This window comes from Planococcus citri, chromosome 1 (assembly GCF_950023065.1).
Source record: "Planococcus citri chromosome 1, ihPlaCitr1.1, whole genome shotgun sequence".
Classification (NCBI taxonomy): domain Eukaryota; kingdom Metazoa; phylum Arthropoda; class Insecta; order Hemiptera; family Pseudococcidae; genus Planococcus; species Planococcus citri.
Genome location: NC_088677.1, coordinates 4,295,096 through 4,322,925, shown reverse-complemented (window position 1 = coordinate 4,322,925; position 27,830 = coordinate 4,295,096). Strand labels below are relative to the sequence as shown.

General features: G+C 37.3%; 2 protein-coding genes and 1 long non-coding RNA gene across 3 annotated transcripts in view; 2 read left to right on the top strand and 1 right to left on the bottom strand.

Moving 5' to 3' along the window:
• The window catches only part of LOC135845430 (uncharacterized), a 517,543-nt gene that overhangs the window by 97,685 nt on the left and 392,028 nt on the right, over positions 1 to 27,830 (top strand). The window lies entirely within an intron of this gene.
• LOC135845377 (uncharacterized) lies at positions 2,918 to 5,026 on the bottom strand. Its single transcript, XM_065363887.1, has 2 exons — positions 4,554 to 5,026; positions 2,918 to 4,486 (listed from the first exon to the last, which is right to left on the bottom strand). The coding sequence occupies exon 2, from the start codon at positions 4,391 to 4,393 to the stop codon at positions 2,933 to 2,935; it is 1,461 nt and encodes a 486-aa protein (XP_065219959.1). The 5' UTR covers positions 4,394 to 4,486; positions 4,554 to 5,026; the 3' UTR covers positions 2,918 to 2,932.
• Positions 15,712 to 18,398, top strand: LOC135845373 (uncharacterized). The gene is made up of 2 exons (XR_010558742.1): positions 15,712 to 17,284; positions 18,058 to 18,398. It is a non-coding gene; the product is annotated as an uncharacterized LOC135845373 (long non-coding RNA).

Here is a 27,830-nt window from a genome sequence, read left to right as displayed (position 1 = left end):
ATTGAGCTGATGGAATACATTCTCTATTTCTTTCCTAGCAGCTGCTGTATAAACTAGGTGAGACTCAATAGCGGTATCTATAACTACGAATGAACTACGATTAAGTCTTTGAATGCACGATCGATATGCACAAGGAGCGGTATTCTTAAATGAAATTAGTTCGATATGTTCATCGTAGCATCTACGATGATACGTATGACCGCATTTTACTGCGGCTACGATTCCAATTTTGGCATAAATTCCATGGAAATTACCAGCCAAAGACTGATTGCATTTTACACAAGTGGCTATCTTCAATCGAATTGAATCCATCCTGTAAACAGCAGAAATGAATTCGAAACAGGAGCGTTGGAATAAATGTTCGCTTACAGTGGAATGTAAAACCTAAAAGGCGTATTTATTTACCTGTTACAACACGTATGTTGTCTAATAGAAATGCGAACAAATATCTCCTAAGATATGCTATGAGAATAATACCAATAGTGCTTCGTAAAGCACACTAACCATTAACAAGAGAGACTGGGTTGTAAGCAAGAGATGTTGCTTGTTGAACTAAAAAACACGTAATGATTTCTCAACTGGTTGGAGGTTTGAAGTCAGCTGCACAGTATTCGAAGAGAAGTGGGGATAGAAATGATCAAGATCGGCCGTTACCATATATGGTAGTGATGCTTTCCGTAGAAATGCCTACAGCTTTTGCCTTATCTCAACCCCACCCTTTGTACTTGCATAACGTAAATGTATGTACCGTAAATGCACCGACCGTTAATGTTTTGTTTATCTGTTTCAGGACGTTCGAGCTACGTCAAGAGTAGGAGAGGCGAGCCTTTTCAAGATACCTGCCGTTGAAATACCAATGTTCCATGACTACAGCGACGAAACCGAATACTTTGATAATTAGATTGTAAAAATAAAATTTTAGTAATTTCAATTGGAATGTATATAATATGTAATAGAATAAAAAAAATAAAATTAAAAATTAAAATATCTTCTGAGAAGAAAATAGAAATTTTGAATTATTCGTAGATTTTAATGCACAAATCCCGTAGGACTCTCTGTCTTTGTGAGCGATGTGCGAAATTTTTCTCTATGTTGAGTTTTTCTTCGTATTGACACAACTTCGGCCTAAAAATTCGAAATGAGTGCTCGTAAGATGGTTTTTTGAAAAAATACAGGTTCGAGATGCCCATATTTAAGCGAGGAGGTCGTTCGAGATTTATTGAAGTAAAATTTGACCTACTGTCTAAAAACGTAATAGATGAGTAATTATTATTTGTACTCATTTCATCGATAATGTTATTTAAAGTTGGAATAGAATTTTCATCCATATTAAAACACCTTGGTGTTGCTAGCGTTGGAAGAATAAAGATACTGTTGCTATTGAAAGACAAAGATATACCACGAGACTTCTGCAAAAATTCCTACCACCAGTTTATGACGCTGCCATTATTACTTCTGTCTGAAGCAATGTCACTTCTATCAGACTCGATTCCACTCTGATCATTATTTGAATGGGAGTCTTGCTCAGAGTGTGAATCAGAATGACCATGGTGATGGTGATGACAGAGTTGGGTTTGGAGGGCTTTAAAAACTATCGCTTTTTCCTTTTTAATTTGATTGAGCTCGGCTTTAAGCTCTAGATTTTCATCTCGTTGTTTAATGATCACTCGATCATTGGTAGCGATTGATCTTTGCAAGTTTGCATTGTGTCGACGAACGTGTTTCAGTTTTCGTTGTAAATACTGAATTTCTGCTTTTAGGTCGTCGTTTTCATTGCGCACAGTTGTATAATCGTTGAGGTGAACAAACGGTCCAGCCGTGTATTCATCTATGGTCATTACTGACATATTAAATAATCGAGAATATTAGATTTATTCGCAATGAAAATACTCAACACTTGTGTTGTCTAACGAGGCTAATGTTCAGCACAATTACTCGTAAGTAATTCTAGATCAGTAATGTGATGTGGTATGTCTGTCCTCTACGCTAGTTGTTGAATTTATCTTTTAGTAGTGGGGGGTATTTCGTTCTGAATTCTTCCACCACCATTAACGTTGAGTTTTAACTATAGTTCTTCGTAGTCACGCCTATGGGTTTTTCCTAAAAATAAGAAGACAAGAAACGCTTTCGAGATATATTTATGTTCTGACATTGAAAATGCATCTTAATTCAATGTGTTTTAAATCAAGCGTAAGAACAAAAAAAACAAAAACACGAAAAATGCAATACGATTAAGAATACAAATTAACTCACAAAAACTTCTTTTTAAATTGATGCAAAATCAAATTATCGAATCTTAATTCGAGCTACAGTCCAAGTCAACCAAAAAAGCAAGAAAACGAAAGGAAAAGACCTTTGATTAATAATAAAAATGATATCAAATAACACAAATGATCAAACTCTGAGTACCAGTAGAACAAAAACAGAGTAAGGTAAATAGTCAAAATTATTGTAACTAATTCAAAGGACGAACCCTTGTTTATTTTTACTGGTAATGAACCACATAACGATAATAACGCAAATAGAAAAACAAGATCGTCGCGAAAATTACCTATAACTTGTCTTAACAAGTAGCTACAAAAAAAATCACTCGAAATTAATAAAAAAAATAAAAAAATCTTCAACATATCTTGCTTTGTACGTTAACAAACATTTTAGGTAATGGACCACGAGAAATAACACTTATCTCTATTGAGTACAAAAACAAAAAAACTTGTACTATGAATACCATAGTCATGCAAAAAAAAAAATAAAAAAACGAATCAATGATTAAATGGTATGAGTACCGAGGTCATAATCTTGAGTACGAGAAAACTTAACTAAAAATAGAATTACTGACAATAACGAAATCGCGAGTATTTTTCGAAACGAAACTTAGAAAATAAAAAAAACTCTACAATTCTACGACCTCGTCTGAACGAATATTTACGCCTTATCCTCCGCGATTAGTATACCGAGAATTCAGCAACGGCATGATATGCAGAATTGCTTCAAGCGAGGTCTTAAATCCGATAAACGGATTTCCATTGCCATCCGTACCGAAAGGGCTTCTGTCGAAGATAGGTTCTAGGCAGCTGAGATATTTCACGACGACATCGGGGTATTGAGTATTAATTTCTCGCGCTTCACCCTGGAGGAACTGCCTGAATTTTCGCCTGCGTTGCAAATGGTTCTCGTCATCTCCTAAGACGGTTGGGATGAGTATTAATTTTTTCACTCCATTTTGGATGAGTACCGCTAAAAGGTTTCGAATCCTTTTATAGTTTTCCTCTTGACCGGATATGTTTCTCATCTCGTAAAAACTGCACGATAACACTACATATGGTGACATCGTCTTTCCCATGTAATTAAGACACTCAGCGATGTCATTTGCTTGACGATTCGGGCCGGTTAACATAGACGAATGTAAAGATGCCAAATAGCTTTCTTCATTGTTCAGCGCCGTCTTTAAAATAGAGAATGCCGCCCCGTCACCGTAGAATGCGTATCCGTTAATGAAAAATATACGAAGCGGTGCTGATTTGGAGGTCTTCTTGTATTCGGTGACGGTTACATATTTGATCACCTCTTTACAACCGTAGTGTTGGGACACTCTCGAGGGTAGATGATTCAGAATTGAGAGACCATTCGACGCCATTCGTTTGAAAAAGTCTTCAAAAGCTGCGGTTTCCTCCAGTTTCGATCGTGGGCGGACGTCCGAATTCTGATCATATGTCGATGACCTTTTTGGCGCTGCGAACGGCTCCTCTGTCGAATTTGTCCTATTCTCGGCAGTACGCTGCGAATACGATGAACAACCGCCTTGATTTTTGCGATTATTATCGTAATAGGGACGCTTACGTTGGTTTTGGCTATTATTTCCACCAGATCGATAATAATGTCCGGAATTTTTTGGACGTAGCGAGGAACCACCGTCACTGCCGCGACCGTCATCATCATTGGGCTCGTTTTTCGGACCTGGGTTCGCTGGAGCTGCGCTACGGTGTTTGTAGTTGGCTAATTGTTGTTTTAGATCGTCTATTTCTTCATTAAGAGCCGCCAACGCAGTTTCATGTTCCGCTTTCGTCGTAATCGAGAGTTCAATTAGCCGTCGTGTTTCGTGTTCGAGAGTAGTAATGCGGACGTCTTTCTCCTGCATCAGTTGTTTTAGTAGATTATTTTCGCCGATGATCGGAACGGTATCAAGACAGTTGCCAGGCAGCGGTAAGGCAATGCCGATCGGTTTTCTGCAATTTTCCACGGGACAGAGAGCAGCTACAGGAGCTCCACTAGGAGTCTGGCAGTGTGCGTATTCATTAAAACAACGCTGATGTAAATAATGCGAGCATACATCGTTAGCGACGACTCCCAAGCTCTCTTTGCAACCGCCACAACAAGCTGGTCTTTCAGCCATTTTTCGTCGTAATAAACACGGAGGATCGAGAAAAATAACGCAAAACTTGTCGTAAATGAATGGTAAATTCCGTTCTTCAGTCGTAACTGGAACCTATTGAATAAATGGTCAGTACGAAAGAAAAATCGTTCACACAATTTAGTACTGACTAAGTACTCACCAGTATTGACACGATCGGGAGTTATGTAGAAACGAGATTAGTAGATAACTAAATATACTCTGCCGGAAAACGTACCGAGATTCTTACGTAAACGAGTCAAATTCTACGAACAAGAATAACGTGCTGTTGTTAATACACAATACACCATCGTAATGGTATCTAACGTATAAAATGCTCACCTCTTTAACGTAGAACTATTCTAAATCAATCGTACTGATGACAGAGCTTCGTTCGATCATATGTCCGTTGATGACGCTAAATCTATTTAACACACAGACAATTGATGTAATCATCCATCGTAATGAGATCTAATATTGAGACAGTAAACGTACCTTCCGAGATTAACTCTGACACACGAACAATAACGATACGGATTAGTTTTCGCCGTAGATTCTCTCTTCGTATATAGCGTTCAAATACACTTCACCTAACAGAAACAAATATCAACATCCATCGTAATGGAATCTAGTATAGAGAAATGCACTATTATCTGAATAAAGTACATACCTTGGTACGTCTAACATATGCAATATCGACAGACGCTACGCCAAATCTACACCGTAAAGATCACTCTTCGGTACTCTGAAAATACATAACGTATTAGAAATCGAAAATTATTACACTCTTTCCTCTACAAGGGAAAATGGCTAACACGTGATATGGTGTTTTGTTTTGAATTTTATTCAAAGCACGTGTATTTTGCTAATTATAATATTGAATCAGTCGTACATACCTGCTAACAGTTACTACGGTCAATCTTAATAGAAAATAAATATTTATACGTAGAAAAATCACATTAATACGCATTTACAATTAGATAACACATTTAGTCAAAAGACAGCCATTAAACACATCCGAATAGAGTGATGAAAATTACATCTAATTCAATATTCGCTTTGTAATGCGTATTGTATCGGTTATCGCCAAAAACATCTGCTTCGAATCTAAAAGCAACCAGTTAGACGGAGTCAGCGGCAAGGGGTTTAGTATCCTCGTCGCTGATTGGCCAAGAACCATAGGATCTGTACAGGTCTACGAAAAGCGTACTGTACTCGATCCCTACGTTGTTCAACAAGAGCTGATTGATATTTTTAGTGCGTTTGCGTTTTTTAATACGAATCTCTCGACCATTTTTAACTAAATTAACGTATCGTTTCTTATTTCGAGTATAATATTGGTGTTCGGATTTTTTTCTAAGTTCAGCAAACTCAGCATCATTAGCTATAGCCTTTTCAAGTGATTTTTCAAACTGTGTTTGTGTTTCCTTCGTGAGCTTTCTTCGAGTGTTTTTCCTTATCTTACGGTACTCTTTTACAGCTTCCGGTAATTCAATTTGAGATGGAAGATCGTTATTTTTCATCATCTCATCGTTATGAGATTCCGGTAGTTCTTCAAAGAAATCTTCGAGTACGTCTCGGTGTTTAGCGAATTCTTTTAGCTGTTGTTTCAAAGTTCGCTTATCGAATTTCGACCTCAACTTTGGATCCCGTCGAAGCTGTTCAATTTGATGTAAATTCAAGTAAGTAATTATTTGTCGTACATTTATTAAGCGTTTATCTCTTTTGTCAGCTACGTGTTGGACTTCGTAGCAGTTCGGTTTTGCTTTAGCTTTAATAATGTACGGTCCATAACGTTTTGGATAGAGCTTTTTCGAGGTACCACGATCATATGATGATAAACGGTGATCAGTGATCAAGATCAATTCACCTTTTTCGAAGATTCTAGGATCTCCGTGTTTCTCGTTAAACTTTTGCTCTTCCAATTGAACTTTTCGATACCTTCGCTCGCGAACCAAATTCATCAAAGCTTGATGATCAGTCATATCTTCAATTCGAGTTTTCTCAAAATCATCAGTGTACACAGCTTTTCGAGCTAAACGATCAGCTGCAAAATTTCCAGCATCAGTTTGACGTGCATACGTGTGCTGAAGTTCGAATTCATCAAACTGAGCTTTCAAGCTGATGATTTCTTCAAAGAGATCTTTGTGAACTACCTCTTTTCTCGACGCATTTTTCCATTTATTTTCCTTCCATCGCTGGACCGATGAATTTATTGCCTCTGTGAGGTATCGAGAATCTGAAAAGACCTTGAACTTTGGAACTTTATGGTCGATCATAACCTCCATGGCTATCTTTAATGCCATTACTTCAGCGAGGTTATTAGTAGTTCGATATTTATCGTGTTTTATTGTTTCAGATACATTTTTCGAGCCTTCGGGATGCCAAGATATGCCAATTCCAGCAACAGCGTCGTCGGAACCGTTATTAGCGCAAGCGCCATCGATCCATGCCCAAGCGAAATTGTCAGTGCCATGGTACACATCTTCAAGGAGATTAAGACGAATTTTATACAACTCCGTTGAGGTTACTGAAGGTGTATCATTCTCTTTAATGGCTTCTCGTAAAGCTCTTAAGCTTTCTTTCGCGATGACTGCTGTATTTGGAACCGGTAAATCAGTGTCAAGGGCTTTTATGCCCCACAGCTCGTAAGGTACGATATCGACATCATTTGGACAACTATTAATTTGTTTTTCGATGATATCAACGTGTTTGTGCCAACCATGGTGAGTATAAGCTCCATTTGAATCGAGATTCAAACGTACTCTGAGTTTTTCACCAATGGTTCGCATCATTCGCTCAACCGGATTCGATTGAGGATTATATGCCGTGGAATGATTCAGGTTCGTTTTATATTTCTTTAATAAATCTTTCCACATTTGGTTGGTAAATTGTGTAGCATTATCGGTTAGAACACGACGAACAGATACTTTGTGTTCATTTATCTGTTTCAGTACGAATTCCATTGATTCGCATACAGTTTCTTGGAGAATATTTTCCATTGGACGAAGCCAAACTCTACCGGAAAACATATCTTTGGCCACTAAAAGATATCTCGCCTCATCTGACTCATTAGCGATTGGACCAAGTATGTCTACCGATAAAATGTCTCCTAACGTATACGACTCTATTGTTGCGAATTCTAATGGTTTCTTTTCACTGTAGGATTTGTTAGCTTTACACTGAATACATGCCCCAGTGATGAATCTCGCGTAATGTTCGATATTCGGTGAATAATATATACGATGGAAAATCACAGCAAGTTTTTTAGAACCTACGTGACCGAATACTTCATGAATATAGAGCATAGTATCCCGAAACAGCGAATCAGGAATTACAGGTACTAATGAACCATCATTATTTCGATGCATTAGTGTTTTACGACCTTGTAAATGTTCAATAGTATATTTATTGAGAATATTTTTCTTAGCTTCGAGTTCGGTTTTGTTTAGGAGATGATCAGGGGTTAGTATTTTTCTCATCTTCGAACGACAATGAGAATCACGTTTCTGATAAACTTCAATACGATTCAAACTTTCGATTAACCTGTCTTTTACCCGAGAAATGAAATCACTCGGTTCAGATACGAAATGTACAAAATTCAGATGGTTGATAGTTAATTCAGGGGCTTGCAAACCAAACCACGATTTGTGTTTCGTTTTGATGTCGAAAATAAGGTCATAACCTTTAATTTCAACAATCCACCAAGCAGCTTTACGGTTAATTTCGGATAGAATTCTAAATTTTTCAACGATAGCTTCCAAATCGCGACGAACATGAATTTTTCGTCCAATTAGCCAAAGTTTGAGCTTTCGTAAAAGCTTAGTTAACGTATACATTTCTTTTTCAACAATAGTGTATTCTTTTTGATGTTCTTTAAAACAATGGCTTGCGAACATAACAATTTGTTCTTTGCCATCAACGATTTGGTAAAGTACACCGTTGCTAGCATCGTGTGATGTGTACGTGTCTAAATACAAATCTAGACCGTTTAAAGCTGGTTGTAAGGTAAATTCTTTGGTATATTCTTGCTCCAGTAATGCAAGGGCTTCATCTTGGCGAGGACCCCAAACGAAGTCAGGACCCTTTTTATTTACCAGTTCGTAAAGTGGTGCTAAAATTTGCTGATAGTTCTTGATAAAACGTCGGTACAAGACAGTTAAGCCAATAACTTGAAGAATTTCTTTGTCGTTACGAAGCTCAAATTTACCATTACGAATGTGCGATAATTTGTAAGCCATGAATTTGTCTAATTTCTTCGAGTCTTTGCATATTTCACGATGTTTTAAAACAAAACCAAGATGATTTGTAGAATCTCTAAAGAACGTGGTTTTATGCGCGTTGAGTTTCAAACCATATTTTCTCAATAGTTTGAATATTTTCTCAATTAATGCAAGCATTTCTTTGAATGTTTTAGATCGAAGAAGAATATCATCAACATATTTGCTGATTCCATCGTCATCGGGGATGACTTTATTTACAAGATTAACAAATTCGGCTGACGAGATTTTTAAGCCGTACGGTAAGCGTGTAAAATGATAAACGCGACCATCTACTTGGAAAGCACAATACTTTCGACAACTTTCATCCAACACGAGTTGCCAGAACCCTGAAACAAAGTCCAAGGAACTGAAAAATCTCGCGTCAGGATCGTCGGTGATTATTCGGTCTAAGAGACCTGCTTCGTTGTAATTCACTTCTAAAATGGGATTCAAATCTACGGGATTAATGCAGATTCGAAGTTCACCGGTTTTCTTCAAGTTCGCAACGATCGGATTTATATAACGTGAGTTTGAAGGCTCGATTATGCCAAGTGCTAACATGATTAATAATTCTTGTCTAATACGATCCATTAATGATTTTGCAGGATTGTATTTTGCACCACGGTATTCAATTTCCTCAAGAGGAATATTAAATTCAAACTTCACCTTTTCTCCAACGTAACGGCCTGGGAAACGACTAAATATATCTTTGAATTGAGAAAGTACGGCGAATGCATAATCACACTCAGCTTGAGTAATTTGCTTCTTTTCAACGGCGAGTTTGAGATCTTCCTGTAATCGTTGGATGAAAACAGTTGGACCATCATCTTCAATACCTTCGGGTAGTCGTCGATATTTACGAGCTAAATTTGCACGATTGAGAATTTTTGCAACTTCAGGCTCAAGTGAGATATCGAGTCTAATTTTATTAATTATTAGCGAGTCTTCGTATTCGTGTGGTTTTAAATACCTTAACATCTCCTTAGAGTGTTCTGACGTAGGTTGACAATATGCCACGCGCTCACTAATTTCAGGTTTGATTTTTAATAGATCCATAGTTCGAGTACCAATAATAAACGTTTGATTACAACCGGGTAAAACGTAAAATGGGATTTTCAGTTCGTGTTTTCCAAATTTCAATTTTGGAACGATTACGTAATCAGCGGTTTGTATTTCTTTATCATCAGCTAATGTACAATGGACTGGATTGTCCAAATTAATATAATCTATTTCATCTGCGTGTTTTTTCCGCAGGAGATTAGCTGTTTCTTCAGAAATTACATTGGGTACCGCACCGGAATCTAACTGGGTTGGATAGAATGATTCACCTAAGCCAAGTGAAACAACACAAGTGATTATTTCTTCTGGTGGATATGTTAATTGATTTTGAACTAATGGATCAACGTGTTTTTTATTATAAACCTGTTTTGACGCTTTCACTTGATGAACTCTCAGCTTCTCATACGAATCTTGACCAGGGCGTTCGTTGATAGGTGGTTCACACATTAGCTTACCGACAGAAATTTTATCGCGAGGGGTGGTACGTCGATCAGGTAATTCAGAAAAATGTGTTACAATACCAGCGATCTCTCGCTTAGTACTTACGTGTGGATAATAATTCGTACCTTCTTTTGATAGATAGAATTTGGACACAATTGGGCTCACATTTTGATCCGCATCTAACGCTGGCACGATTTGATCAGCAGTACGAGCATGACCAGTGGCTTCGAGAAATAATAATGAGGGTTCAAGTAAAAATCTTACTCCCCGTAGCGAGCAGACTTCACTAAAAATTCGTCGAAACGAATACCATTTTGCACTTGGAACTTTTTCACCGGAGACTGCAGGTTTTACAAGTGGAAACACCACGATGATATCTTTAAAGCCTTTATTGATTGTCATTATTAATATTTCATCGAGTTTAGATCGTATCCAATTGAAGTTCGTATTATTATTATCACGATTTAATTCAGATTGTAGACATGACAGAACTGCATGTGGTTTCGTAAATTTAACTTGTTTAATTGCAGTAATCAAGTCGTCAATATGAATACTTTCTCGACGAAATGGTTTACGGCGACGTGCAGTAACGTCAACCAATGAAGAAATAAAATATGCCAGCGAATCTCCAATTACCTCGTAGTCTTTTAACGGCGGAGCTCCAGTAGCAATAATTGAGTGAGTTGGTAATGTTTCTACTCCTCCGACTCCTCCTCGCTCGAGGACTCGGAGTTCGCTACCTCGTTTTTTGGAGGCTCTTCGTTATTAGATGATTTGTTGTTAATTTTAGCCAACACGTCCTCAAGCTGCGGTGGATTTGGATCCGGAGTACCGGTCGAATGAATGGGAGGTTTGTACCCGGATGCCCCAGAGCTCGAAGATTTTGAACTATTGTTGGAGTTAGATTGGCCACCATTATTGGAATTATCGAAATTATTCCTGGATTTGCGAAAACCATGATTTTTCTTCGGAGTTTCGGAATGAGAACTCGTGTTTGGTGTTATTTCGTATGGGCAATCGTTATATTCTTCGGTCTTGGTAAGTTCACCTAACTTTTTATCAAATAAATGGTAGTCTCGACGTGCACGGCTATTAAACTTTACTTTTAGATCTTTTGGAATGCGTTCGTATACGGTCTCAATCAACATATGATCAGGAACGTCAGTTTCAGCCAAGATATGAAGCCATTTACGAAGTTCAGCACAGATCTTTTTGGATGAACTGTGATTAATTCGTAATCGCAGAAACGTTTTACGGGCCTCGGTATGTTGCTCGCCATTCCAAAAGTGCTCATAGAAAGATTTTCTTAATTCTTTATACGATTTAATTGGTTTTGTGTTATCTCTCCAGAATTTTGCATCGGTGGTCTGAATGGCCGCTCGAAATAAACGGATCCATTTTTTCTCAGTAGCGTCGTATTCATCCATGAACTCTTCGAATTCAAAAATGAAGTCTACCACCTCGTATCGACGACTATCATCGAAAATGACACCATTACTAATGATGTGTTTGGTTTTAACGTCTTTTTTACCTTTACCAAACTTAATTTTTCGGTTGAGTTTACGACGACGTCTAAAAGCATTACCTTCGCCTTCCTCAACGGAATCAGAAGACTCTCCGTCGTCATCGTCGTCGTCGTCGGTAGATTCAGGAGTTTTAGTTACTTTCTTTGGTGACTTTTTACCACCACCTGAGCGATTGGTACGAATAGGTGTTTCATCAGCACCGCCATCTCCATCACCACTATGGTCAGCGCCACCAGAGGATGACGAAGGTATCGTTGTTGAGATGGCACTGGTTGAACCCTGCTGCTGACGAGTCTCATTCAACGCTACAGCTAATTGAGTATAACCATCTCGAATCGTCTGAAGTTCTTGTAATATGAACTCACGATCTTCGTGCATAAATTGACGTGTATTATTAGACCATGTTTTTAACCTCATCAGCTGATCACCAATACCCATCGTGCATAGCAAACCAGTATTGTTGAGTTTAAAAGTTTGCTCGGCTTTCGAATTGGCAAGCTTTATTACGCGATCAGTTTCGTCTAATTCAGCGCCGAGTACCTCACGCCACTTATGATCCATTTGTTCCATGTTCTTCTTAAGGAACTGTTGGACTTTACCGAAATGTGTGTTAATATCGTTTACGCTATCAACGTATATTTGATTAACGTCACGGCGTGTTTTAGATAACGATTTTTCGAGTCTCTTAATTCGTTTACGGGCTCCATCATCTTGCATACGATAATGGATAGCGAGCCAATCAAGCAATTTATTATAATTATCTTGAGTGACTATTTGCACATGAGCAAGTTGGAGATCGATTGGAGGATCTTCCGTATCGAATGCTTCATCAGAATTAAGTGGATCAAAATCGAATTCGCTGACATTATCGTTATTGTCATGATCTTCGGCAGTAGGTACTCGTGCTTCCAAACTGACAGTATTATTAGGCGCACTGGCAGCGCCATTTCCGCTAGCACCAGCTTGCGTTGAAAAAATTGTGCTGGTACTATTTACCGTAATAGTTGGAGCTACGGTCGCAGCACCAGTTGTACTTGAAGCAGTGGTTACCAAAGTTGTAGTCGGTACAGCAGCTATGGTGGTAGGCGGAGGAAAAAATATACTCGAGTATCGACGATGACGAGCAGCTGATGATGATGTAAAATGTAAATCAGAATTATCCCATGATAGAGATCGAGCGTTAAATAATGGCATCGTCATGTCACGTCGAGTTGCACTGGGAATAGGTGAGATTTCAGGGCGTTCAGCCGACGGAGCTGTTGATTGACGCACCGTCGAACTAGCAACATTTTCCACGGTCATAGCCGGTGAACCAATTACTGTTTCGGGTAGAACCTCAGGAATCAAGGGTACTTTCGACACATCTGTAGGTTGGAACAGTACCCTCGGTGTAACCTGAGTTGGTGGATCTGAGAATTGAACATTAGTCCCAGAAGTGGAGGCTTCCGGTGAACCGTCCATTATACCTCGTTCAATTAATTCTTTCCGAATTTGCTCAAAATTAATTGGCAAATCACTGGTTAGAATTGGATCATCGGGAATTCTTAAATTCCTCATTTGCGCTAAATTACGAGTTATTGCACGGTTTGGAGCGCCTTGGGGAGCTGGTTGTCCCCCTTGCACATCCGGACTATTAGTAGGTGTTTGAGACATGAATACGCTATCTTCGGAGCAAAAGCTCGATAACGAATTTTGTCTTGAAGGATATGGCGAACTCGCGTTGGAATGTGATTTCAAATCACTAGTTACTATGCAGGAATTGTTCGAAACCGTTGAATTAATTCGTAAATTGCTCATACACTAAGTACGAAACACGTTTTGAATTTCTTCAATAAAACGAAACGAAAATTCAAAGGCACGAATAATAACGCGAAGCACAATTAACACGATTCGAAAAAATAATTCTTTACTATAACAGCATAACAGTAAGAACAAAACCACGAATAATTCGATCACGTATGACTTTAACGACGGCATAAGCACCATAAAGGATACGCGAACTGACCACAATGAAATGAAAAATTATAATGTTTCTTCTTGATTAAATTTACAAGGCTTGCAGACGACACCAAGTACCGATAAATGGAAGGGTTGAATCTATAACAATAGATTGGGCTTATCTCCCACTGCTCGGCGCGTAGGTCCGACTGCAAGGAAATTTTCTACCTATTTAATTGGTAAGATAACGGATGTGATGTTTGCCAATTTTCGAATGTAATTATCGTTATCTTTTCGTTGCTGGTTGATATTGTGGTGGATAAAAAACCCTTGGGTTTTTCTATCATTTAGTATTACAATAGGCCAGACACTTTTTAATTTATTCTTCCGATAAAAAATACAGCAACGCTAACGCCTAGGTAGGAACGTCAGTATTTTTAGTAACAGAATAATAGATTCTAGTTACTTGATTGATTTTGGTGCACAAAATTTTATCTCTGTAGAAATTTTCCCACGACAGTACCTATGATAGGTAGTCTGCATCAGATAACAGGGTTTTTACTACTTATTTTCAACCTACAACGTATATAATTTTTGACATGAATTATACACGAAAATTCGCGAAATGAAGAACTTTACAGATATTTGCACATTTAAAACAACGTCATAATCCCTTAGGACAGCTACACATTGGCCGATGCATACCCATACCCATGAAAATAGACACGTTCGCATAATAACTTGTTCAGTAAATATTTCACTAGGAAGAAATACCAATAATAGGTACAAAAAATCAATTCGTAAATTGAGCTAAATTACCTATAATAGGCTTCAAGATAAAATTTGTTTCAAACTTGCGTTCGTAAATCGCACTACATGGTGATAGGATTTCTCCATATGAAACACAAAAGACACAATTGTATCTAGAATCTGTTACTACCTACTCGTATGTATAGGCGAACCTACCAGTGACTTGAGGTGTTCTTCACAGAACTAGATACCCAAACACAAACACTTATGTATGTCTAATTACTGGGGCTACTAATCGTATAATAGGCGCAATGACTATCAGTGACTACTTTTCGCTATGTAATATAGAACACACTTAAAAAAAAAAGGTTGATCTGGTCTATCTGATCAGTACGTTTGATCTGCGTGAGCTGAATCAGTATCCTATTTGCTAATATGTGTTACATATAGCGCGAAAAATAGAGAACGCTTGCGAATGAGTGAAACATTCGACTTAGGCAAAACAAAGGAAAGAAAAAGCAAAAAAAACTAACCGTAGCTCTTTAGGCGAGGCGTGATGTTAAATATAACGCACTTTTAGATCACTAGTATATCTAAAGGACGTTCCCGGGTTTCGGCACCAAAAATGACGTGCAAGAAAAAATAAATTAAATCTTTTGTCCTAAACAGACCTAATATACCATCTCTCACACGCATTTAAAACAACCCTTAGGTTGACTAAAGACAATCCCAAGGGAAGACCTAGCTATCTAGTAGCTTCGCGAATGTCTGGCGAATTACCGCCTCGCCATTCGCTTTTCGGTGAAATAAAAAAAACGTAAGCACTTTTTAAGCACTGGTAAATCCCATATATTTCAGGAATAAAACAAGACAATATATGGGTTAAAACAAAGGAACAAAAAGGCAAAAAATAAGGAACAAAAAGCAAACAAAAATAGTTAACAATGAATGGGATTATCCCAGCGCTACCCTACCAGTCCTATACCCCTCGGTACCGGGCACGAAAGCATCCGAGAGACAGGAGCACCCTCACTCCATACCTACCCAAAAGGTGTAGGTACAAGGTCGGATTCCCTATTCCGTAGCTAGCGGATAGGTAACCCTATGAGCTATGTACTTGCACTCGTAAGCGAAGTACATAGACTGAATTTTGACACGTAGAGCCATCGCGTCGTTAGCCATAATTATAGCTAACGAATCCCTACCTAACAACGTCCCTATACATGCCGTAGCGGATAGGTACGCGGTCTGTTAGGTAGGTGCACTGCTCTAAATTCTAAAAGAAGTTACTTTTCTTCCCCCTTAGAGGAAATAAAAGTTTACTTTTTCTCGCACTACAAAATGAAGTTGGAAATCCAAAATCCACGCTGTACTCCGAATTCAACACGCTCTTGAGTCGACTGCTGGTGGGTTAAAGTCATTTTGAAGCCTGCAGTGAATTTTTTGAAGTTTCTGGAGCCTCCAGCAGAGTTTTGAAACTCGAAATTCCCGCAAAATTTTATCGAATACAGTTGGAAAGCCCATAAGTTAATTTGGACAGATTTTCTGCCATTTTTTGAAAAACTGATTTTTTCAAAAAGCAGCTGGTGGCTTTAGGACGGATTGCAACTGCCTGAAACCCACTTCCGCCTGTCTTCATCATAATGACAAAAATATAATATAAAATGAATTTATTCATTCTATGTAAGTACTTCTAGTGGAGACGGAAAGGTGAATTTTTCAAATTTTTAGATAAGTAAATATGAAATCGACGCATAAAAATATTTTTCCAACTGGAATATACCGATTTTGAAAAAATGAACGAGTACATTTTCGGTCATAAAAATCATTAACAAGCGCCGACAGGTTTCATGACCTTTTTTGGAAAACTGGAATTTTAAAAAAGTAACTGAAAGCTTCAAAACGACTAGAACTCACCTGCAGTCGACTTCATAGCGTATTGAAATTAGTTTGCGGAATGAATTTCGACATGTCAACTACATTTGATGAAATTTCGTGGGAATTCCAAGTTTCAAAAACTTACGGAAGGCTCCAAGAATTTTCAAAAAGTCGCTGTAGGCTCCAAAATAATTTGAATCCACTAGCAGTCGACTTGATAGAGTGTTGAAGTTGGAGTGCAGCGTGATTTCGGATTTCCACCTTCATTTCGATGACATTTTCACAAAATTTCATATTTCAAAAATGTCCTGGAGGCTCCAGAACTGCTCAAAACAGTTTGAAACCGGTTTCAATCGATTTGGCAGGTCGAAAATCGGGTAGATCCAAAATTTCAGCTTTTCAAGTCGATTTGGTAAAATTTTGATTTTTTCTCTCATTTTTAGTCTCAATTCAATTTTTAAAAATTCGCCAAAAATCAAAAAATGCACTTTAGCACTAAAAATTTTGGCTGGTGATAAATTTTTGCATGCTCTTTCGATCTAGCTTCGTCCAGTTTAAAAAATTCCGTGCGAGTTCTACTATAATATGTTGGAAAGCAAAATCTGCGATTTCGTCGGACCATGTGAATCAAAATGGCGGCCATTTTGTTGGTGAGGCCAACTTCTTTTTGACATCCGACATCGAGCGTATTTTCGGACTTGAATTTTCACCAAAAAACATTCGAAGGTCTCGAAGTGAGGTTTTGGTTTGAAAAAGTAGGGGAAGAAAGGTAGGGAGGGGGCATTCTAGACCGAGACCCTCATTTCTCGCTTGCACCACTCTAATTATCTTTATCAAACATTATCTACACTATTTCAAATCACACGATAGGGTTAAGAATTTAAATGAAACCGTACTCGACTTCCCATGTATAGTTGTTTTAGCTTATTTAACAGCAAGGTTTTCATTTTCGTTCGTGCTGTTTAAATATTTTTTCAAATAATATGGTTTGTGAAAAGTATTTTTCTAAATTTTTCAAAAGCATCAAGCCAGGTAAAAATGTAAGTTTTCCATGTTCAATATTCCTTTCTTATGTTTATTTTTTTTATTCACCTCGATCGCGAGTTTAATGATTTTTAGGCAAAAACAATTTCGAATCTGTGAAAAAATTTGAAAAATGGTTTTGAATGAAAATGAACAATATTGCTTTTTGAATATTCCTGTAATCTGTTGTCAAAGTGTTGTTTCATGCCAAAGGAAACTGCGAAATATTGTGAATGTGATTGTCGCTCCTTGGCAACAAAATATTTCAAATTCCTCGGTTGTTTCCAATAATTGCAGAAAAATTTCCCAAAAGTCAACGTCTTACTTTACGCCAACATTTCCCAAACAAAGTTACTTTTTCACAAAACTTGCAAAAAAAAATCTTTTTCATCCGTAATTTTCAAAGTCTCCATTTTCATCAAAAATTGAAAGCAATTGTCGCAAGAAATACCAAAAGAAGCTCTGCTTTTTGTTAAAATAATTATCAAAATCACCCACGTTATTTTTTGGTCAGAAATTGCCAAAAATTCTCACTTTAGGGTATGTCAAAATTTGCCAAAAATTCAAAATCGTGCTAGATTGATATTTTTTTTCTAATTTTAAAAAATTCGCCAAAAATCTAAAAATGTACCTACGTTTAGTTTTGAAATTTTGGTTACCTCGGTTTTATGACATGCTTTTTCGATCTATATTGGTTTCGTCTAAATAAAGCGAATCCCTATACAATGCACACAAAATACTCGATTCATAATTTTTCACGACTCCGAATAATTTCGACATTTCTTTCCAGAATGAGCAACCGAACCCGAAATCAGAAAGTTTGCTAAATGAAATCCAACACCACACAACGACTCAGATTCATAAAGTCGACTTTAGTTGGACAATAGACGAATTAGATTTTCATATAACGAAAAAAGAGTTCCTAAAATCGTGCAAGTTTTCATCCATCACAAACGACGAATGTAAATGGCGTTTGGTCTGTTTGCCCTATGATAAACTTTATAGGCCTGACCGCGACGACCTCGTGGGAATCTGTGTATGCTTAGTTCTTATATCGGATCATGCAGATACTAAATTACTCGTAAAAAGAGAGATTTGTTTTCTGAATAGCACACAAAAAGAAGTACAAAATCTTACAGCAGCAACAACAAGTACAACGAGGCAAATTTATAAATTTGGTAGCAAGTATATACTCATTATACCTGTTGGTTTGGAAAAAAAACATATTTTACCCGGCAACAAATTAACCATTCGACTCAACTTAACATACACAAACATTGACGACTGTTATGGAACTAGATGTTAGGTTAGATGTAGAGTTAGAGACTATAGTTAGTCATTGTACATTCGTGTGTAAATACAGACGTTCGTTAATCGGTTGTTCGTTATTGAGTCACCACAATTGGCGACGAGGAAAAAATTTTTTTGCGCGGTAATCGTGCGCGTTAAAATGTACCGATTTCGCGCTCTCGGATGATTTTTTTTTATCGAAAATTAATTAAATCATTCGTAAATAGGTAAATCGCGAATAAATGATTTTTATGACAGAAATTTTCGCGTGTGAAATGGTGAAAAAAGTGCCAATTTCATTACCTACCTTTTCAACCATTCTACTCAGCTACCTTCAATAATCACAGTCACACTCAGCTATTTTCACTCAGTCAACTCAGCTATTTTCACTCTACTCAGACACATCTCAGCCTTCAAACTCAGCACCATGAACGCAGACGAACTTCAGAGAATTTTAGCTGAACAAAATACTCAGTTTCAAGCAATTTTGCAAGCAGCTTTAACTCAAAGTCGAAATACTCCTCGGACACCAGAAAACACTGAAAAATTTGATGCTTTTGATTCAAAGAAAGAAAAGTTCACAAATTACATCGCTCGTTTCGAAGACTACACAGCTACAAAAAACATCACTGATGTTGAAAAGAAAGCCGGATTATTACGTACTTCAATTGGTTCTACCCATTATAATAAACTTGCCGCTTTCTTGGGACCTGATAAATCAATCCAGAACCTATCTTACGCTGATTTAAAAACTTCGTTCAACGATCTATTGGTTCCACGTCAAAGTGTCATCATATCAAGGCATTATTTTCTAGAAACGCAGCAAAAAGAAAATCAAAATATTGCCGAATTCGTTGCCTCGCTTCAGGACAAGGTGGTAAATTGTCAATTCACTGTTGAATGCGAGTGTAAAAAGCAGGTATCCTGTGCCAAACTATTCTTAGCAGCTCAAGTGGTTCGTGGTATTAAAGAGCCATGGATTAAAGAACAGGTACTCCAGACAGACTCTGATGATTATGATAAAATTGTGGAAAAAGCAATTTCATTGGAAGCTTCGCGAATTGAGAGCAGAGAATTGAGCAAAAATACTCCGAATACAATACCAGGTAACTCAGATGTAAATAAATTATCTCGCGCTTTCAATCGCGACTCCCGTTCTCAGAATCGTTATAATGATCACAGTAAACAACGAAATCGTTCACACAGTCGAGGTTATTCGAAAAATCATTATCGAAGTAATACGCCAGCAAAACGTAGATCGAAAATCGATTATAAAAAGCTGGGAATTGATGGGTTATGTCTCCGTTGTGGTAGAAATAACCATTCTGTATCAGATTGCACTGTTGATCGAAATAAATTAAAATGCACGTCATGCAACAAGCCAGGTCATCTCCCAAAGGTGTGTATTACCACCCTCATGTCAAATTCAAAATCAAATGAATCCAGTGTCAAAATCTCCGAGCCTACAAACTATGCAACATATTCTCAGTATGTAGACAATTATCATGTCGTTGACCTTTATAAGCTTGAAGAAAACAGTGTCAATACTGATGATAAATATTTCATTGAAGTAGGTATCAATGGAAAATCGAAGAGAATGGAAGTTGACACAGGTGCTAAATTTTCGTTGATACCTGATGATGAATTCAAAAAATTGGGAATTCGAGCACCAATCAAAGAAGCAAAAATCGCTTTTCGTTCGTTTTCCGGAGCCATAACGCCAGCTCTAGGTTATGTTACTGTTGATGTTTCCTACAAAGATAGGAAAACTCGTTCAAATTTGTACATTGTGCCTCCAGGTCATGCTACATTAATGGGCCGCGAATGGATTCGCACCTTAAAGGTTACTCTTGAAGAACTTGACCTTGATCAGCAAAAATCAAATTCCTTTGATTACCCAGTTTACACATCTGAGGCTACACCACAAGAAAAATTATCATCGATATTAGAAGAATACTCTGAACTTTTTGAACCCAAAATAGGTCGCATTCCGAATTTCGCCGTAAACCTACAACTCCGTGAAAATGCAACGCCTAAACTGCTACGTGAGCGAACTGTTCCCTATGCTTTACGTTCAAAAGTTGATGCCGCTCTAGATGTACTCGAAAAACAAGGAATTATAACTCCAGTCAGCTCTTCAGACTGGGGATCGCCTCTAGTTGTCGTTTTAAAACAAGACAACGAAGTTCGTCTCTGTATCGATTACAAGGTCACTGTCAATGTGCAGCTAGTAGATGCCAGTTACCCAATTTCCAGGGTTGAAGAAATTTTAGATCTGCTAGTAAACGCCACGCACTTTTGTAAATTGGACCTATATCAAGCTTACATGCATATGTGTGTAAATGAAGCCTCCAGTATAATTCAAACCATTGTAACACATCGTGGGTCATATCGAATGAATCGTTTGGGTCCTGGTGTAAAAATTGCGCCATCTGAATTCAACAGAAAAATGAAAGAAATATTGCTAAATTGTCCCGGAACTGCAAATTTCTTTGATGACATAATCGTATATGGGTCATCCTTGGAGGAGTGTTTAGAAAACCTCCGTAAGTGTCTAGAAGCACTGAAGAAAAATGACCTTCATCTAAATAAGAAAAAGTGCAAATTTCTTCAAGAAAAAACAACATACCTCGGTTTCGTAATTGAAAAAGGGAAAATAGGTAAATCACCAGAAAAGATGGAGGCTGTGAAAAATCTACCTAGACCAAAAGATGCTGATGAAATTCGTAGGTTCATTGGGTTAATAACGTATTACCATCGATTTATTCCAAATTTATCAAACCTCACTGCACCACTCAGAGCTCTGCTGAAGAAAAATGCTAAATTTTTCTGGTCTTCAGAATGTGAATCAGCATTCATCAAATTAAAAGAAGAAATATGCAGTGATCGTGTTGTTGTACCTTTTGACCCAATGAAACCATTAATTTTAACCACTGACGCAAGTCCAGTTGGGGTCGGAGCTGTTCTCTCTCATTTCAGTGATGGAGAGGAGCGGCCTATCGCTTATGCCTCAAGATCGTTAACTCCGGCAGAAAAAAATTACTCTCAGCTTGATAGAGAGGCTCTCGCGATTATTTTTGCAACGACCTACTTCTACAATTACCTACTTGGAAAAAAATTCACTCTGGTTACAGACAACGAAGCTCTGACGAGAATTTTCGCATCAAATAAAAATATACCACAGATGACGTCAGCCAGGCTAATTAGGTACGCATGTTTTCTCGCTCAGTTTAACTACGATGTAAAATTCAAGAAAGGTATCGATAATCAAAACGTTGACTGTTTATCTCGGGCACCAGTTGATCCGCAAATCAGCTATGTTGAAAATCTATCAGTGAATGTTATGTCCGAGCCAACCAATGATTTTATTCTCGGAAATGAACCAGACCAAATCTACACTGATAATATCTTTTATTTGTCAAACGAAATAGTTAACTCAGCGACGATAGCAGCTGAAACACAAAAAGATCCAGAACTACAGCCGCTATTACTAAAACTGCTCACCGATAACTCGGACTACGAATATACAACAGCTGATGGCATAATTTTTAGAAACGACCGTGTATATGTACCAGTGTCCTTGAGAAGTCACGTTCTCGCTGATCTACACTTCTCTCACATGGGTTCAACTCGTATGAAACAATTGGCTCGCCGATATGTTTATTGGAAGGGCATAGATGCTGATATCGAACGTTACGTAAAGAAATGTAGCGATTGCGCCGAATTGCGGAGAAATCCGCCAAAAGAAAAAATTCATCCATGGGACCCCCCAGCTCGGAATTGGGAAAGAGTTCACATGGATTACCTCGGACCATTTTTAGGATATTACGTTTTGGTATGTGTTGATGCCAAGTCCAAATGGTCCGAAGTCCGAGCAGTAAAAGAAGCACCTACCTCTGAAATTACAATCAACCTTCTCACAGAAATATTCACTACTCATGGTTTTCCTACTCGTTTAGTCTCAGATAATGCAACAATTTTCAAATCTGAGTTGTTTCAAAATTTTTGCAAGAAAAATGGAATTCACCAGAGATTTATTGCTCCAAATTTTCCACAAACCAATGGTTTAGCTGAACGCAGTGTACAAACTTGGAAACGCAGACTTCTTGCCATGCAGTCAGAGGCTGATTCGACTTCAATTCATGAAAAATTACGTCAAATCACCCTCCGTTATCATGCAACGCCGCTCGCTTCCGGTCTTTCCCCGGCAGAACAATACCTAGGCCGTAAATTGAAAATTAGCCTAGATGCGTTTTTTCCATACCATGAGCCAAGCCATAAAAAAACGCCGTCAGTTCGACAATTCAACGTTGGCAACACAGTTCAGGCTCGTATTTTTACTAATCAAAAACTTGTATGGGCACGCGGTGTTGTTGCTGAGAAGTATGGAACGCGTCATTATTTAATTACACTGGAGAACTCCGGACGACAAATAAAAAGGCATATCGATCAACTCGTACCCGCCTGGGAACAAGGTAATAAAGCCGTCACTTTCGGTCCAACGCAGTCCTTTGATGTGCCGAAGTCACCGCATCAAAATACAACGCCTAATACCAGCGCCGCTGAAATGCCTACAACCAGCGACGCTGCAACCTGTCCAGCTCGATCAGCTGGAAGTACCGATCCAAGCGCGCCTCCAACAGTGCGCCGATCATCGAGGAAAGCGCCGCCTCCGGCGCGATTCAACGATTATATTCGATAATTTTACATTATTTTATTCCTATACTATTATCCGTATTCATAATACTTTTATTCATACTCGTTATTTCAATCAATATTCAATATTGTAATTTTTTTTTAGAAATCAAACTATTTTTAATCATATTTTTAACTTTTTTTTAAAATCAAAAAACTTTCAAAATTTCAAGTTTTCAACTCAAATTTTTCAATTTTTTTTTTCTCTCTTGCAGGGGGAGATTGTTATGGAACTAGATGTTAGGTTAGATGTAGAGTTAGAGACTATAGTTAGTCATTGTACATTCGTGTGTAAATACAGACGTTCGTTAATCGGTTGTTCGTTATTGAGTCACCACAACGACTCTACAAATATTTCTATTCAAGATAACACCTCAAAAAGCGAACGTTTAGAACAGTTCGCCATACTGTATAGAAAGGACAAATGCAAGGACGTCTTAATTTCAGTCAAGGGTAAGAATTACTTGGCTCGTAAAGCTACTTTGGCCGCATATAGTCCAACTTTTGCTTTTTTCTTCGAAAAAACACCGGAAAAAGGAAACATCACCCAAGTAAAGATTCCTGATGTAAACGAAGAAGTGTTCGGTGAAATGTTGAAATACATTGAAACCGGAACATTGTCCGATGAAAACAAGACCGTCGATTTATTCATTTTAGCCACTGATTTTAACTTAAGAGAATTGCAATTCAAAGTGATATGGTTTATGCATAATAAATATGAGTGGAGTACCTAGCCGAAATTTGACCATTTGGTCATCAATACTTCATAATTATTTTACTTTACAGTTCGGTTGTAATTTTTGTTCGCGTTGATTAAATATTTACAAATAAAATAAGAAGTACCAAAATAAATAGGTATTATAATTCAAGTTACATATTTTAAATTTTTTGGGTAAATAATTACGATACTTCAATGATCACAGATGGAGAAAATTTTTAACCAGTGAAAAGGTTTGAAATTTTTTTTACGGTCATGAAAGATATTATTTTTTGAATATATAATTTGCCTGTGTAGTCTGATAAGTAGTCTGTTCTGTTAAACTCATACTTAAGCCTTCACCAGAACAAAATTTATCAATAATATGGAGCAGACTTTATCTGATAACCAGAGATTGACGTAACTTCGAAAGTACATTAGCCATAATTCATATCTGAGTGATTAAGCCTGATCATTAATTAGGTAGGTACCTATTTATGCGATGACTTCTACTCATCAAAGGAATGTTTTGAACCAGCACTCTTCGATTAGAGCGAAATCGAGCTAGATTGACAGCGCATGTTCTACGAACCTTTGAAATCAAAATTTTATATTCTTAAAGTTCAGTTTTGGATTTTTTCATCAATTATAAATTTTTTGAACAGAATGAACCAATGTGAATGATTCATTCAATTCAACTCGTACACATTATCAAAATGGGTACTGGTTTTACGCCATTTTATGAAGCTTCTAGCGATTTCCAGCATCCCAAAGCTAAGTAGTCAACAAATCTGTCAAAATGAATTAACTATTACTCGAGGCTCCAGAACTGCTCGAACCCACCCCCCCCCGTCCAATCGACTTGTCATTTAAATAGTATTTGCTTTCCAACTTGATTATTTTCTTTTTTTAAATTTCCAACTTTTAAAAAATCTGCTGAATGCTTCAGAACTGCTCAAAATGGTTTGAAACTGTTTTCAATTGAGGCGAGGGGTTGAATTTTCGACTTCCCAAGTCTGATGAGATTTTGATTTTTATTCGCATTTTTTACAGAAGAGCATTAAGAAGACAGAATACGACACAGGGCTCATCTAGGATTTCAAAATTAACCAGTAAAAGTTGATGCTTGTAATTCAAAGCCTCTGTGACAAAAATTCGTGTTTTTAAATTATTTTTCAAATATTTCGCATTGATTATAGCAAACAAGTGAAAAAAATGTTTCGTATTTTAAAAACCGATCAAAAATGCGAAAAACTTAAAATTTCACTACAGTAACTTAAAAAGGTTGAATATTGAGAATTACCTAATTTTTGGTGTTTAGCTTTGAGGGATTTTTTATGTCGATTATACGGGTCTTATGACACTTCAAGCGCAATTCGAATTACTTTTCAGAGTCAACGATGTACGAATCATTAATTCGTAAAAATGAGTCAAATCAATTTTTTTTGAGCAGCGATTCGTGATCCAAGATTCTAATCATATTTTTTGTAAGTAGTTTTCACCCAATCCTGAGAGTAGGGTATAAAGTAAATTTAACCTTCTTAAGTTCCTAGGTAGCTATATTGATTGAATCGGACTTGCACGAAACCTTTTATATTGTTCCTGTCATGTTTCTCTTATCATCTTTTTTGTCTTGCGGCACTGTTCTTTATAGCTTCCATTGTCTTGTTCATTCTTTGAACTCATCCACTTCTGGAAAAGGTTTTGTTTCTTCTTCACTTCTCTTGATAGTTTGTTGTTCCAGATTTTCAGCTTTTTGTGGTTTTGTCTATTTGATCTTTTTCCTAGTGCCTCCTCTGCTGCTCTCTGTACAATATGTAGTTTTCAGGCATACCCACTCCTTTTCTACATCCTCTTCTATCAGTAAGTCTTTTTCAATGATTTCCATTCTTCTTTTGTACAGCCAGTTTGTTACTGAATCGTTTAATCAGTTGACATTGAGCTACATCTGCCTACATTCAGTTGTCTTTCCTATGTTGTTGATTCTAATGGCTGCTTCGACAAGATGGTGATCTGATCCGATGTGGTAGCCCCGAAATACCCGCACATCTAACATTGTCTTCTTGGCACGGATGTTTGCCACCACATAATCGATTATTGACTCTTGGTCTCTAGTCACCCATGTGATTTTATGGCATTTCTTATGTTTGTAGAACCTGTTCATAATTGAGAAGTTGTTGTAGCTTGAGATGTCAATCAGCCTTTTCCTATTCTTGTTTACTGTGATGTCTCCATGTCATCCTACCACTTTGTCATTTTCACTTGACCCTGTTCTTGCATTGAGGTCTCCAATTACAGAAATGCTGCGTTTTGGGTTCATCTTGTCAATGGTCTTTCGGAGCTGTTTGTAGAACTAGTCACTTTCCTCCTCTTTGCCTTCCTCTGGAGCATACCCAGTTGGGTGAAAATCTGCCCTTCTGCCAATAAATACGCAGTAAAGAGCAGTTTAATTTGCGTTTTATACATCAACGCGACTTTCAACTGCTGCCATGCAGCAGATTTTACAGTTTTCAAAATCGCGCTTCAATTCACTGGTGTAATTTGAAGCGATTTTTGAGGTTGTCACATTTTCTGCACTGCAGAAAAAAATTTCTGCTGATAAACACGCCACAAGAATATTTCGTAGTATTAAAACTCAAAAAACACGCGTTACAATTCCAGTTCTTTTATACTTATTTGCTTTAACTCACGAAATGCGATTTTTACCCTTTTTACTCTTATCTATTCTCGACTTTGTATTTCGCTTTTCGTTGTGTATTTTAGTATCGTGTTACCGCTGAAGAAGGCAACAAGTTTTGCTGAAACGTTCGGTCATACGTCTATGTGTTATCAATAAAATTGCGTGAAATGTATTGCCTCAGTATTTTTATTAAAACTCAAAAAACACGCGTTACAATTCCAGTTCTTTTATACTTATTTGCTTTAACTCACGAAATGCGATTTTTACCTTTTTTACTCTTATCTATTCTCGACTTTGTATTTCGCTTTTCGTTGTGTATTTTAGTATCGTGTTACCGCTGAAGAAGGCAACAAGTTTTGCTGAAACGTTCGGTCATACGTCTATGTGTTATCAATAAAATTGCGTGTAATGTATTGCCTCAGTATTTTTATTAAAACTCAAAAAACACGCGTTACAATTCCAGTTCTTTTATACTTATTTGCTTTAACTCACGAAATGCGATTTTTACCTTTTTTACTCTTATCTATTCTCGACTTTGTATTTCGCTTTTCGTTGTGTATTTTAGTATCGTGTTACCGCTGAAGAAGGCAACAAGTTTTGCTGAAACGTTCGGTCATACGTCTATGTGTTATCAATAAAATTGCGTGTAATGTATTGCCTCAGTATTTTTATTAAAACTCAAAAAACACGCGTTACAATTCCAGTTCTTTTATACTTATTTGCTTTAACTCACGAAATGCGATTTTTACCTTTTTTACTCTTATCTATTCTCGACTTTGTATTTCGCTTTTCGTTGTGTATTTTAGTATCGTGTTACCGCTGAAGAAGGCAACAAGTTTTGCTGAAACGTTCGGTCATACGTCTATGTGTTATCAATAAAATTGCGTGTAATGTATTGCCTCAGTATTTTTATTAAAACTCAAAAAACACGCGTTACAATTCCAGTTCTTTTATACTTATTTGCTTTAACTCACGAAATGCGATTTTTACCTTTTTTACTCTTATCTATTCTCGACTTTGTATTTCGCTTTTCGTTGTGTATTTTAGTATCGTGTTACCGCTGAAGAAGGCAACAAGTTTTGCTGAAACGTTCGGTCATACGTCTATGTGTTATCAATAAAATTGCGTGTAATGTATTGCCTCAGTATTTTTATTAAAACTCAAAAAACACGCGTTACAATTCCAGTTCTTTTATATGTAT

Excerpts from the sequence above, each read along its gene's own strand:
- LOC135845377 (XM_065363887.1), bottom strand. The coding sequence starts at position 4,393 with ATGGCTGAAAGACCAGCTTGTTGTGGCGGTTGCAAAGAGAGCTTGGGA.